Source organism: Carassius gibelio, chromosome A1, assembly GCF_023724105.1.
Source record: "Carassius gibelio isolate Cgi1373 ecotype wild population from Czech Republic chromosome A1, carGib1.2-hapl.c, whole genome shotgun sequence".
Classification (NCBI taxonomy): Eukaryota; Metazoa; Chordata; class Actinopteri; order Cypriniformes; family Cyprinidae; genus Carassius; species Carassius gibelio.
The window spans coordinates 21,365,080-21,379,790 of record NC_068371.1 but is presented as its reverse complement, the minus strand read 5'-3'; the positions used below and the strand labels follow the sequence as shown (position 1 = coordinate 21,379,790).

The 14,711-nt window shown below is 36.2% G+C and overlaps 2 protein-coding genes across 2 annotated transcripts in view; both read right to left on the bottom strand.

Annotated features, from left to right (window-relative positions):
* The window catches only part of LOC128015574 (propionyl-CoA carboxylase alpha chain, mitochondrial), a 58,954-nt gene extending 49,609 nt beyond the window's left edge, over positions 1 to 9,345 (bottom strand). The window contains exons 1-4 of the mRNA XM_052599506.1: positions 9,158 to 9,345; positions 8,173 to 8,244; positions 3,273 to 3,320; positions 2,990 to 3,058 (exon numbers count right to left, since the gene is read on the bottom strand). Of these exons, the coding sequence (XP_052455466.1) occupies positions 2,990 to 3,058; positions 3,273 to 3,320; positions 8,173 to 8,244; positions 9,158 to 9,211 (243 nt within the window). The 5' untranslated portion in view covers positions 9,212 to 9,345. The remainder of the gene's footprint in view (positions 1 to 2,989; positions 3,059 to 3,272; positions 3,321 to 8,172; positions 8,245 to 9,157) is intronic.
* Positions 9,346 to 9,907: 562 nt separating this feature from the next.
* Positions 9,908 to 12,505, bottom strand: LOC128015603 (zinc finger protein ZIC 2). The gene is made up of 3 exons (XM_052599589.1): positions 11,273 to 12,505; positions 10,721 to 10,884; positions 9,908 to 10,621 (listed from the first exon to the last, which is right to left on the bottom strand). Exons 1-3 carry the CDS (start codon positions 12,198 to 12,200, stop codon positions 10,433 to 10,435), a joined length of 1,281 nt encoding a protein of 426 aa, XP_052455549.1. The 5' UTR covers positions 12,201 to 12,505; the 3' UTR covers positions 9,908 to 10,432.
* Between the last annotated feature and the right edge of the window lie 2,206 nt (positions 12,506 to 14,711).

The following is a 14,711-nucleotide window of genomic DNA, read 5'->3' as shown; positions in this document are numbered from 1 at the left end:
CTGTATAACGAATGATTTGCGCGAACATAGACACATTTAAGTAGATTGGGGCACATTCCCTTCAAAAACAAACGAAATCCACTACGTCTTCAGCAGTTCAGATGTCATAAAGTAAGTGACGAAGTTGTTTTTAATATTACATCCAACAATGGATGACCTCAATCGCTTCAAGTCATTCTTGTTTACATCTGCTCCGATGGTGAAACAATGGCTGACTGATGACAGTCACTCAGGATGGGTCTAAGGGAAGACGCCAATCCAGTCTGTGCAGCAATGCTACTGTCAATCAAACTATCGTGGGAGGAGCCTGTGTTTGTGACGTTACATAGACAGGCTTGATTTGAGAAAGGAGAAATGATTTAAAGAGATAAAAAAAAAAAAAAAACCTTCAAACACATAAATCCTGAGGTCAGTATATGGACTTCTAACGTCAATTTGTTCCCCCATACAGAGTCCAGATTATCGCCCACTGCTCTGGTTAAAACATCATTTAGATGCCATTCGGAAGCTGCAAATCAAACGCAAAAGATCCCCACCTCTAAGCCCCATCATTCCCACATTCAAGCACAGAACACAGCAGGGGGACGAGCTGAGTTTAAAACACTGCCTCTATCAAACCCTCATGCATATGGAATAGGAGGGGGTGAAAACTGACAGCTATCAATCACAGCAACAGAGGATTACACTCCATGAAAAAATAAAGGTTAGAGAAGCAAAAGCTTTAGTTTATCTTGCAATGCTTGTAAAAGTCTAGTGGGGTCTAATTTAGATATTAGTACCAGACTGCCTCCAGATGACTAACCTGCTTCAGCCATCTTGTATTAGTAATCTTTCCTTTGATATGTGGAAGTTTTTAATGAATTATCAAACATAATTTACAGTGTGGTCAAAATAAATGAAGAGGTTTCTATTTGGCATTTTTCTAATTGAAAACAAGAATTTTAATTAAATGATAGTTAAAGTGAAAAATAGTATAGTTCACCCAAAAATGAAAATTCAGTTTTCTCTTGCATGCAATTCCAAACCTGTATGAAGATAAACCATAACCAATAATTTCTTTTTACCAGCATTCTTCAAATAGGTCATACAACATGAGGGTGAGTATATGTCTTTTTAAAATAATTATATTTATTTGCTTTAAATACTTCAAAATACTAAAACTTTTGCCGCCTTGTTTTATTAAAGCCATTCCAGCATCAAGGCTGATTTCATGATAAGAAACAGAATAGTTTCATACATAATGACAACCAATAAATAAACTTACAGCAGAAGTCAGTTTTTGAAAAAAATAGCTCTCAGATTTTTGAACCTCAATGTACAGTATTGTTCAAAATAATAGCAGTACAATGTGACTAACCAGAATAATCAAGGTTTTTAGTATATTTTTTATTGCTACGTGGCAAACAAGTTACCAGTAGGTTCAGTAGATTCTCAGAAAACAAACAAGACCCAGCATTCATGATATGCACGCTCTTAAGGCTGTGCAATTGGGCAATTAGTTGAAAGGGGTGTGTTCAAAAAAATAGCAGTGTCTACCTTTGACTGTACAAACTCAAAACTATTTTGTACAAACATTTTTTTTTTTCTGGGATTTAGCAATCCTGTGAATCACTAAACTAATATTTAGTTGTATGACCACAGTTTTTTAAAACTGCTTGACATCTGTGTGGCATGGAGTCAACCAACTTGTGGCACCTCTCAGCTGTTATTCCACTCCATGATTCTTTAACAACATTCCACAATTCATTCACATTTCTTGGTTTTGCTTCAGAAACAGCATTGTTGATATCACCCCACAAGTTCTCAATTGGATTAAGGTCTGGAGATTGGGCTGGCCACTCCATAACATTAATTTTGTTGGTTTGGAACCAAGACTTTGCCCGTTTACTAGTGTGTTTTGGGTCATTGTCTTGTTGAAACAACCATTTCAAGGGCATGTCCTCTTCAGCATAGGGCAACATGACCTCTTCAAGTATTTTAACATATGCAAACTGATCCATGATCCCTGGTATGCGATAAATAGGCCCAACACCATAGTAGGAGAAACATGCCCATATCATGATGCTTGCACCTCCATGCTTCACTGTCTTCACTGTGTACTGTGGCTTGAATTCAGAGTTTGGGGGTCGTCTCACAAACTGCCTGTGGCCCTTGGACCCAAAAAGAACAATTTTACTCTCATCAGTCCACAAAATGTTCCTCCATTTCTCTTTAGGCCAGTTGATGTGTTCTTTGGCAAATTGTAACCTCTTCTGCACATGCCTTTTTTTTAACAAAGGGACTTTGCGGGGGATTCTTGAAAATAGATTAGCTTCACACAGACGTCTTCTAACTGTCACAGTACTTACAGGTAACTCCAGACTGTCTTTGATCATCCTGGAGGTGATCATTGGCTGAGCCTTTGCCATTCTGGTTATTCTTCTATCCATTTTGATGGTTGTCTTCCGTTTACTTCCACGTCTCTCTGGTTTTGCTCTCCATTTTAAGGCATTGGAGATCATTTTAGCTGAACAGCCTATCATTTTTTGCACCTCTTTATAGGTTTTCCCCTCTCTAATCAACTTTTTAATCAAAGTACGCTGTTCTTCTGAACAATGTCTTGAACGACCCATTTTCCTCAGCTTTCAAATGCATGTTCAACAAGTGTTGGCTTCATCCTTAAATAGGGGCCACCTGATTCACACCTGTTTCTTCACAAAATTGATGACCTCAGTGATTGAATGCCACACTGCTATTTTTTTGAACACACCCCTTTCAACTAATTCAACTAATTGCCCAATTGCACAGCCTTAAGAGCGTGCATATCATGAATGCTGGGTATCATTTGTTTTCTGAGAATCTACTGAACCTACTGGTAACTTGTTTGCCATGTAGCAATAAAAAAATATATGAAAAACCTTGATTATTCTGGTTAGTCACATTGTACTGCTATTATTTTGAACAATACTGTACGTGTCTTTTTTATTTAGGTATTATTCATTTCTCTCACCGCACTAGAGTCCACATCACTGTGAACTGCGACGGTCTTGATGCCCATCTTCTTACATGTTTTAATCACCTATGAATGGAAAAAAAGGGGATATTTAACAGCAAATGAAAGTGAATGTTTTTTATTCCACAGAAGTAAAGCTGTATTGAAGGTAAGATACATCTAGAGAAGATATATACAGGACTTCAACCCGATTTAAAATTAAAATAGAAAGACAAATCTAATGTTTCGTCTTAAACACACTGAAAGGATCGTTCCTGCTGAAGAACACACTCTTACTCACCCTGCAGGCGATCTCGCCTCTGTTTGCAATGAGGATTTTATCAAAGGTCTGTGGAAAGGAAAAGGGAACAGGGTGATTAAGACATTTGTTTTGTCAACACTTGATTTGTCCACAGTGTGTGTCTCTAACGCTGACTAAAGCTCAACTCCTTTAGCTGTAAGTGAAAGCTGTTCAACACACACTGCTTTTTAGATGATAAAGAAGAGAGAAGAGATAAAGATCTTCGAGATCAAGCTCTAAGTGCAGAACTGAATAGAAGAACTGGATGAACATCTATCTTAGTTAAACTTTATCAGGTACAAAAACTACTTATATACTTAAACTACTGTTGGGTCATTCTGTGTCAACTCAACCAGAGGGCCACTGCTCAAATTTTTGATTTTGTTCATATTTTTCTTACAGAAAAACAATCATGAATAGTCATGAAAGCCCAAACATTTAACGTCATAGATTAATATTTACTACATAATCCACTATTTTGTAGAGAGAGGTCAAAATGTCAAGTTGCACCTAAAATTTGGAACCAAATTACAGGGGGGTAAAAATTAGCTGGCGACATCCAATTGTTTTTACACATAGATTGGTAGGTCTATTAGTAAAATCTGTTGACTTTGTTTCATTATATGCCAACAGTGACCGTTAAAAAAAAACGGTAGTAGAAGTAATTCTTGTGTTTTTTGCCTCAAGTTTGCACGCCTGTAAATCAAGAAATATTAAAGATATCTAAATATTCTTTTACATTCTGGCTCTCAAACTCTCCTTTGGGTATCTTCTTTTAAAGGCCCTCAACGGTTCAATCTCAGAGATATGGAGATCTTCATGAGTCTCCATGAGTAAATTGTTCACATTTTCAGTGGTTGAACCAAATGCGGGTCACTTTGTATCCATCTGATTTTTATTTATTTTTTTCTTCAAAGACGAATATCTAAAGAACAAAAAAAAACAAAAAAAAAATTCTATCAGCTCTCCATTTCTATTGCATAGAACATACCTGTATTAATGCCATTAATATTATTTTCATAAAGTTGTCATGTCAGTAACTCTAAAAGTATAGATATCTTAATATCCTTCCAGATTCTCATTCTTAATAAACTTTCCTTATAAGGGACCCTAATGTGACTCCATCTATAAATTAGGGGTGTCCCTGACTAAGGATTTTCATAGTCGAACCGGAATTTTCGAATCTTGCCGATATTCGCCTGATAGTGGAATCTTATGTTTGGGGGCGGGGCAAAATACATTAACAAGAGTCAAGTCAGAGATTCGACTACCATTATCCTAACTATCCAAACTGTGTCAGTTTGAGTCTTGGTAAAGTTTAAACCCCTGAGATGCTCCTCTGTTGGTCACGGATTATGGAGAGTGACGCATAAATCTTATAGGGGTGGTTGGATTTATTCACGCACTTTAAAATATGAATTTGAAGCTTCTTTCTTTTCAGATTCTTACAGCTTTATCATAATAGGCTGTATATTAACTTATTGGGAGAAAACCGGTAGCTCTATGTGAAATCAGACATTTGAGCTCCCCCATATAGTCAAAATGGCATAATCAATAACACCCCGCGAATATTCGACTGTTAGAGTCGAATCAGCCTCCTCGAATCAACTCCTCGATTTTACTCATTTTCAATGGCCAGTAACTAAATGTAGGTAACTTTTGAAACAGCTGATAGTTATTGTGTTTGAAGAGGAATGTCTGAAGAATAAATACTATTGAAACTAGAAATATATTGTTCCCCTATATCAAAACAACTGAATACAACACACCTCTCTGAGTGGCAAAAACAAATATTGTAGAAGTCTTTAATTCAAGAAGTGTTAAGGATAACTTAATATCACTTTAGATTCTTGTTCTTATGAAACTTTTCTTTTGGAGTCTTCATTTTTAAGGCCCTGTGTTGTTCAGCCTCAAAAATATTGGAATGTCAATGAGGTAATGTTATGTACTGTGTATTTTAACTGTTGGTAGCTTCAGAAGCTTTTAAAATGAACAAAATCCCATGTTCCAAACATGCCTAAAACTGATTCAAATATAGATTCTTAGAAATACACCTTTGGAAGCAAGTTAATGTGCCTCCACTTAACTATGTTTACTGGATATTTGTTACTCAGAGAAGTGTTTTATGCCATTATTTTGATAGACGGAAAAAAATATACATTTATTCATTAAACATTATTTATTCTTTAGACATTCCTCTTTAAATGCAGTAAGAAGTAGCTGTGTGAACACATTTGGTTTTTGGTCACTGAACACGGGTCAAATTCAACAATTTGAACATGGAGCTGCTTTATGCCCATATCTATTGAAATGAACTATATGGGGATGAACAATTGAAATTTCAAAAGGAAAGTTTATTAACAATGATAATCTAGAAGGATATTAGAGCATTTTGAATAATTTTAGAGTTACAGGCATGCAAACTTTGGGAAAAAAGAATATTTATGGCAGGTATGTTCCATGCATTTGTGTTGACAGATATCCTCAAGATACATTTCTACTTTCAACATCATTTTCTCTTTAGATATCTCTCTCTCTAAAAAAAAAATAAATAAAAACAAATAAAAAGTATCAGCTGTATGTAAAATGACCCACATTTGGTTCTTGACCACTGGAAAATGTGTACAATTTCCCAATTAACTCATGGAACCGCATTAAGATCAGTATCTCTGGGATTGAATGACTGAGGGCCTTTAAAATAAAGATACCAAAAGAAACATTTGTTAAGAACCAGAATCTAAAAGGATATTAAGATATCTTTAATACTTCTTGAGTTACAGGCATCCAAACTTGAGGCCAAAAAACTAAAGTAGTGCTTTCACCGTTGGCATATAATGAAACAAAAATTGGGTAACACTTTTATTTTAAGGTGTGCTTGTTATGCATGTTACATGTTACTATTATAAGAACAGTTAATTATACATAATTACATGCAAGTAACCATAAGCCAAACCCTAATTCTAACCATATAGTAAGTACATGTAGTTAATTAATATTACTCAGTACTTAAATATATAATTACACTATAGCAAGGACACCTTAAAATAAAGTGTAACCAAAAATTGCTAAAGTCAATAGATTTTACTAATAGACCTACCAATCTCTGTATTAAAATAAAACAATGATGCTGCCATCTTTCTAAGGTCATTTTTTTACCCCCCTGTAATTTGGCTCCAAATCCAAGTTGAGAATTGTCATTTTGACCCCTCTCTACAAAATAATGTATTATTCCTTAAATATACATCTTTGACATTTAATATATTGGCTTTCATTACTATTTATTTTCGTCTTTTTACTAATATAATAAAATAAAAATAAAAATAAAAATAAAAATAAAATAAAATAAAATAAAATAAAATAAAATAAAATAATTCAAAAATGAGCGTGGGATGTTTGATTTGACAGGGAATGACCCTGATATCTATTTCATGAAGTGCAATAATAAACATATACAAGTTTAAATGGAGGGAGATCTTGATGATTCTGACTTTTAAGGTGGATGTTAGTGTGCCTTAAAGATTAAAGCATGTTGCATGTTGTCTGCCATGTGTAAACAATTTATGGAAAAAATTACGGAAGTGTCTGCTATAAACCATGTGTCAAGATAAGCCTAGGGCAAAGTGTCCTGAAGAACACATTCCTAAACTCAAAGCATATTTCACATTTGCTCATATTGCTACACCCCCACTCCCACAACACACAAACACACCTCCAGGCAAAGACTGATCATGGGAGGATGAAACATCAAAGCTACATGGATGCAACAGGCTTCTGGCAGTGTAGGGAGTATGTGAACAGAATTTTGACCCTGATATATGGGATGTTTCACAAAATAATGGAGGCTTCCGTGTTTCCTCCATGGATATCTATATGTAGATACATTCTGCTCCAGACATGTCGGCATGTAAAAGATGCTACTCATCACTCTCACTAAAAACAATCCCATTATTTCTTTATCAAAAAGTATGCAACTGTTTGCAGCCTATGAGGATCAAATGATCAACTAATATGCAGAAATATCTAATATTAACGATAAACTAAATTTTCTGAAAATCAGCATCTAAAGCCTACTTTAGATAAAAATATTCACGCACTACTTGTCAAAGGTTTGAAATAATTGTAATATTGTTCTTGTTTTGAAAAAAAATAATTCTGCCCATCAAGGCTGTATTTATTTGATACAGTTTTTCACAGCTCAACATTTTGTGGAAACTGTGATGCATTTTTACTGGTTCTTTAATAAATAGAAAATGGAAAAAAACAGCATTTATTTCAAATAGAAATGTTTTGTAAAATGATGTATTATAATTTAGTGTATACTTCCTATATATATATATTTAAAAATCTTACATACTTCAATTTTTTAATAATTTTAAATGTTCCTTAATCAGCAAACCAGCATATGAAAATATTTTCTGAAGGATCATGTGACAGTGAAGGCTGGAGTAATGGCTGCTAAAATTCAACTTTACATCACATTTTATAATATAAACATAGAAAACAGTAGTATAAAATTCTAATAATATTTCACGATATTAAAGTTTTTACTGTAGTTTGAATCAAATAAAGGCAACTATGATGAGTAGAAGAGACTTTATTTAAAATCATAAAAAAAATATTTTGACAGTAGTTTACATATGAATAACTAGCTCTTGAGTGTTCACAGAGCTTTGATCACTGCTAATATGCCAACTACACATAAAAATCACTGGTTTCTCCTTTTTCATCATTGAGGAAATGTCAATTGACAAAAGACAGCGCCATGATTTAACTAACAAACATAAAACCATTAAAATAGCATGTTATTCATGCACCAAGATGTAGGAAAGGAAACAAAGATGCACACGTAAAGAAAGGTAAAGCATCCATGAATGTCAAACCCTCCTATTATCAGACTTACCTTCTCATTTGGGTCATACACTGTAGAGTACCGGCAGATTATAACACCGCACCTCTGCTTAAGACAGACATGCTAAAAGACAAAGAGACAATGCTGTCACCGCTGACTGAATAAAACAGTTTATACCAGAGATGCCCAAACAGGACCAGCAGGCCAAAGGTGACCAGTGATGACCTTTGATTTGGCCCACCACTGGAGAAACATCACACAGCCCTCAATTATTCACCTTTTGACCTTTCATAGTAAAAAAATCTGGGCACCTCTGGTTTATAAAACTTTGTTCAACACAAGTGACAAATGTATTAGGACCACTAGCATTGTGTTCAGTTACAGTAATGAAACATGAAAGACACAGAATTTATATATATATATATATATATATATATATATATATATATATATATATATATATATATAAAAAGACAGTAATAAAAGGGTCAAAATATTATTCTGAACATCAACGGGCAAGTTTTGTGATTTACAGTTTGAATCAGCAAAAAAAGAACTGACTGAATGAATGAATGAATAAATGCAACCAGACATAAACGGTTTTCAAATGTATTATTAGGAATCTTTCAGTCAAATATTCAATACATTTACGCTGCACAGACAAACTGTGTTTAAATACAATCGGCATCATCTATACACTTTCTGAGATCATTTTGACATTGACATGAATTCAGTCAATAGTGATTAAAAAAAAAAAAAAAAAAACAACATATGGTCGTGATTTCAGCTACGCTAACAATGAAGGACACACCATAAACTTATAAGGGTGCGAGTAAGTTAATGTTTCATAAATAATACTTGACCGTTGTGAATCAATGATACTGTCCGTGTATCGTGTCAAGAGAAACTGTCGCGGATCTTTTACGGCATGTCAGGACGCTCAGATAATACGACAAATAAAATAATTGGACTAATCATTAGATTAGTAATATGAATTGTTTTCCATCATGCGGCGACTTCAAATCCCAAAGCTCACCTTAACAGCATGAAAAACTCTCTGAAATCCTGCAGCGCTTCTGTAAGCCGCCATAATAATCGGAGTTACGCACAGCCGAGCGGCGCGCTCTTATGACGTAACGCACATCATTTGGGGGTGTTTGCCCTCCCGACCAATCAGATGTGTCCGAGATCGAAATGTGCTTGAGGAGAGGAGAAACTGAACAACTAAAGGTTGGAAGACAGGTTGCTGATAAAAACCGTCGTGACCTTGAAGACTATGCTCGAGCATCTGCACTAATCCCTAATGTATGACTATTCATTAATCATTTTAAGTATTTTATCAAAATTGGTGGCAGATGTTAAAGTTTGATTCATTTATTTTTGCGAACAGATCAGGTAGGTAAAATTATTAATCAAATTACTGTTTATTATTATTTATTTTTATTCTGTATTGGCACTTCCCTGAAAGTACTGCAAATGATGTTGAAAATAACTGTGATAATTTATACTTTATTGAAAATGGCAATCATACAGCTAACTTAGTCTACTTTTATACTTTCAGGCCATTTGTGTTTGTGAATTAAGTGAAAAATGTGAAAAAACAATTCTTATTATTGTAATTTAACAAATGAGACTTTTGGTTTTATTTTTGGTTTCATTTTATTGTCTTTATATATTTTCCTTCATTTTACGGATAAGCATTAGCCTAGTTATCGCAAGAACTGAGAAATCAATTGATGAAAATTAATCACAATTTTAAAGGTAACAATGCTGTACATATTTTATTCGTAGTTATTATTCGTACATAGTTTATACATAAATATTTAGTTTTTTTAATAAAAAATAAGATATTCCATCATTTAAAAACAAGGGTCTTTTTCTCAAAATAACTCGGAGTGGATGATTTCCAGACATGTGTAACATACATGGAAATAATACAATAAAATACATTCACAGAACTGTTTCCATTTTAACGCACTACATTTGACTTTGGCACTTTGGATCCCCGTTAATACGTTTATGGTACAATCACGTAACGTCAAATATCTCTAATAATCATGACAGAAATATTGTGTTCAAACGCCTTACTGTAAAACATTTCTATAGTCAGAAATATACATCCATCCTTCGTCTTTGGCAAATGACCAAATGACATTTTATTCTTCATATAAGAAAACAGCCTTCGTTTTAATCGCATGGGCTAATACTTTTGTACTTCAGTCACAGTGCAACACTGAATGCTGCGGACATAAAGCCTCATTTACTATTTACAAATAATAGTTCCGTTTATTTGCCGTTTTTGGCGAAGTCCTTAAACGTACCACTCGCTAAAAGTGGAGGTTAAACTGCTGTGTGCGCTGCTGTTGAGCGCGGTGGAGTCCGGAGACATGGCGTTGTGCGTTTCCGAGCACGGAGAAATCAAACTGGAGGGAGTGGACGACTCGTACCCGGAGCTTCCGGCAGGAGAGGAGTCGACCACTGGACCATGATCCTCGTGAACCTACAAATGACATCAAACAGTTCGAATCAGTTCAATCGGACTAAACAAGGCAACAGATTGGTGAACGAAGAGTAGCTGTTAAATGGACTGAATTCTCACCTTCATGTGTTTCCTTAAAGAGCTGGGGTGAGTGTAAGACTTGTCGCACAGTTTGCACAGATATGGCTTGTCAGACGTGTGCACGTGCATGTGCTTCTTCCGGTCACTGCTGTTGGCGAACCGTCTGTCGCAGCCGTCGAATTCACACAGGAACGGTTTTTCGCCTGAAAGACAAAAAACAATTCTATTTAGATGTGAACTTATTTTAGATGAACGCAGAATCGATTAATGCTATAGTGTTGTGGGCTGATTTTGATACTGCAAAAGGGGTGATGCGCAACCAAATTACGCATTCAAATTTCAGAGCAATTCACACTTACAAAATCATCAGCTTTTAATTGTAAAACCACTATATGATTTCTACCCATAGACTAACTTGTCTACTGACTGCTGAGACACCAGTTTGTTACAAAAACACTGGAGAAAGTGTTGTGTGGCATTACTGAAGACTGAGCAAGGTCAAAGTTTTGGATTTGGAACTGAAATGACCATTTAAACTCACGTAAAATATACAAAAAATAAAATAGCGTATTTAAATCGATAAGTAATCACCTGTGTGTGTCCGTTTGTGTATTTTCAGATTCTCTGAGCGCGCGAACACCTTGCCACATCCCGGGAACGGGCACGCGAAGGGTTTCTCTCCCGTGTGCACTCGGATATGATTCACTAGTTTGTATTTTGCTTTGAATGGCTTGCTTTCCCGTGGACAGTCTTCCCAGAAACAGATGTGGTTACACTGTTCTGGCCCACCGACATGCTCCGTGGACACATGTGTGACCAGCTCGTGCATTGTGCTGTAAGTTTTGCTGCAGCATTTTTTGGGGTCACCAAGCTCCGGGTCGATCCATTTACAAATGAGCTCTTGTTTGATGCACTGTTGTCGCATGTAGCGGAAGAATGCTCCGGGATGGTGCGCCATGTTCATGCTCATATTTAGGCCATACTGACTGTAAGGATCGGCCCGTGCATTGGGCACTTGTTGATACTGCTCCGTTCGCCCGAAAACCTCACCGGGTAATCCAAGGCGTCCGTTCAGGATGTTTGGAGAGCTGTGATGGGACCCATGCTGCTCGTGGATTCCGGGGAAAAGTAGGTGGCCCTGGCCTTCTGGATGAGAGTGATGGAGAGGCCCTGCTGTGGAGCTGAAGATGGGGTGTTGTCCGCTGCCCGAAGTCGAATCCCCAAAGCCTCGGCTGCGCAAAAGAAACTCCCTGGTGGAGTTAAACGTGGAAGTGGCGTACGAGGCAGCGTGCGCCGCCGCATGCGCTCCAAGAGCGGCTGCGGAATAGCTGGTTGCTTGGGGCTCAAACGCTGCGCTCTGACCCGGGGACAAATCGGGGTGGTTCAGTTTGAACGCGGCCATATGTGCCGATTCCATGAAACTCATATCTCTGTCCTGTGTCTCGCTCACAGCCGAGTGATGCCTTGTGAACGTGCCAACCCCTAAACTAGAGATTTGGTGGCCGGCATCCAGTAACATCGCCACGAATTTTGATTACAAGATGCGACTACACCCGAGTTTACAAATAAAAGTAAATATAAATCAACTGACTGGCTGTTAATTGCCCGCAATTCGGTTAATTAAAATTCATACCAAGTGATGATGTTAGAGTAATATCAAATAAATCCTCTTGGCCCTGTATATGTACAACATTTGTACATCCGAATAATTCGTGCGCCAAAGTGAAACTTGTAGCGGTTGCGCGGGTTCTCTGTGCGTCGTGTATCTGAGTGTTTTTGCGCTCCTGACTGCGCTTATCTCTGGGGTCTCTCCAGGGCACCACACGCCCCTCACGACTGTAACCCCGTTTCTAAAATCTAAGGATCTCATTGGTCTGTGTAACTCCCAAATCCTGTTCACTTGTCCAATCAAACGTTTACTCACGGTGAGTAATCAAGGCTGACGGTTCTTGTGGTTCCGCCCTGTTTTATGCGTTTACGAGAGAATAATCTGTGCTTGAAGTGAGGGGGGGATTAGTGAAATACAAAACACTGTGGATTTATGTGACAATATTATTTAGGCTATTACTTGGTTTGAATTCAATAACTATATTAAACGAGTCGGTTTAGTAAGTTATAACACACATTTCTAGAATACTTCTGTAAAAAAAAACTGAACAGATTGGATAAATCCTTCACTGTGAGATTTAATATTGTCCTGAGTAGAAGTTTCATTTGTGAGCTCATTCTAATTCAAAGCTTTTATTATAAACTAACATCGCCTATGTATAACACATCAGTGAGTGAGGTTTTAATGTTTTTCTCATGGGTTTGGGTGCAGATCTGTAGTGCAGTGCATGCGCGCTATTGCGTTATTAGACCTGCACAATGTCAGCGTTGAATTCGTCCTCGTTTGTGTAAACATTTTGTTCGGGAATCACCAAAATGGACAAATGCATAAAACGATTGTTTTTAGGTTATTCTTTAAAAATCGAATATTTAACGAAAATGTCTATTTTGATGTCCAGAGTCAAGATTTTTTTTTTTTTTTACAATTTCACAAAATCGTTTTTTCCCCCAAAGTCACGTGTAAAGTCACGTTTTTAGCCGTGTGAAATAGATAATTATGGATCACTTTTATTATGTTACAAATGGTTTTTAATTCGAATCCCACGCAGTGTGAATTCATTATGACATTTGATATTTGATCTTAATCGAACCCTTTTTGACCTCGATGTGTTGTATCATCTCTGACAGAACGAGAGTTAATAGGAAAACACATCTCCTTCTCTCCAGCTTCTCACTTGTGCCTAGGTTGTTATTATTGCGCAGTGAAAGAGAAGGAAGGAAGGGACATGAGAGTGTTGTAAAGAAGTCACCAGCTTTGAACTGAAACTTATTATGGGCTCGGATGCCACTCGGGTTGTCCTGACAACGGCAGTGAGATGGGAAGTGTCTCCATTGTGGATGAGTTGTTTCTCTTCAGAGGATATCAACCTCCAGACACATATTTACGTGGCGAGGGTTGAACTGGTGACACACACAGACGGAGAGACGCCGCTATGCCATGAGGATAAAACCAACAATGTCAAGAGGTTAGAATAGAACAACTGACCCTTTGCGCCTTTTCTAACAACTTCAAGAATATTTCAAAAACATTTAGTAGTCCACTATGTAAAATATCCCATGCTCGGATAATAAAAGGACCTTCAGAATTCAGCATTATTTTGCGCTTAGATTTATAAAGAAACGACAAATGTTCAAGACAAACGTGGCTTTATTATAGGCTATAACATTAAATAAAACGAGGTTTAAATGTCAGCCAACACATGGTCTTAACAACTGACCTGTAGCCTAAATCAATTAAAAACAGATTCATTAAATCAATTATCATCAGCACGTCATAATCTTTCGCCCAGTGAACCGTTTTGAACATCAAACTTGGCAAGGGCAGGTTACTGGCTTATTCATGTATATAGCACAGGCTATATGTCTGTCTTGAAGGACCATTTACATTTGAAAAGTACATTTTTATTTTATGATTTTAAAATTTAAAACCAGATAATTAAAAAAAAAAAAATCTTTGTACAGGGAGAGTGTTCAACAAGTAAATCAATAAGCCTATAGAAACTTGTTTTCAAACGAAATCTTATGAGTAAATACTTTGAAAATGTTGCTCTTAATTTAGAGGCGTTTCAGCGCATTGATACATTTCACAAACACTCACTCAAAAAAATAAATAAACAAATAAAACTGAAACCATATTAAAATATGTTTATTCTTAAATGTTTTACAGATGTGATTTATTCAAAGTATTTTGACATATATACTTAGTAGCCTTTATTTTACCCGCTGTTGCTCATTGTGAAATAAAAATATAAAATAATGACTGAAGTGGGCGGTGGGCTTTTAAAACATTCCTAATCGCAATATATATTAGTTTTGTTTTATATTTATAATTGTTTTGTAATGTTACACTTTCAAAATAATAACATGCTTAGCTACATATTTGAATAGTAATTAGCCTAAACGCCTTTAAAGAAAAAAATAA

Coding starts and splice junctions, on each gene's coding strand:
- LOC128015603 (XM_052599589.1), bottom strand. CDS start 12,200: ATGTTACTGGATGCCGGCCACCAAATCTCTAGTTTAGGGGTTGGCACG. Junction 10,885..11,272: donor ACACAAACGGACACACACAG/GTGATTACTTAT, acceptor TTTGTCTTTCAG/GCGAAAAACCGTTCCTGTGT. Junction 10,622..10,720: donor CTTTAAGGAAACACATGAAG/GTGAGAATTCAG, acceptor TGTCATTTGTAG/GTTCACGAGGATCATGGTCC.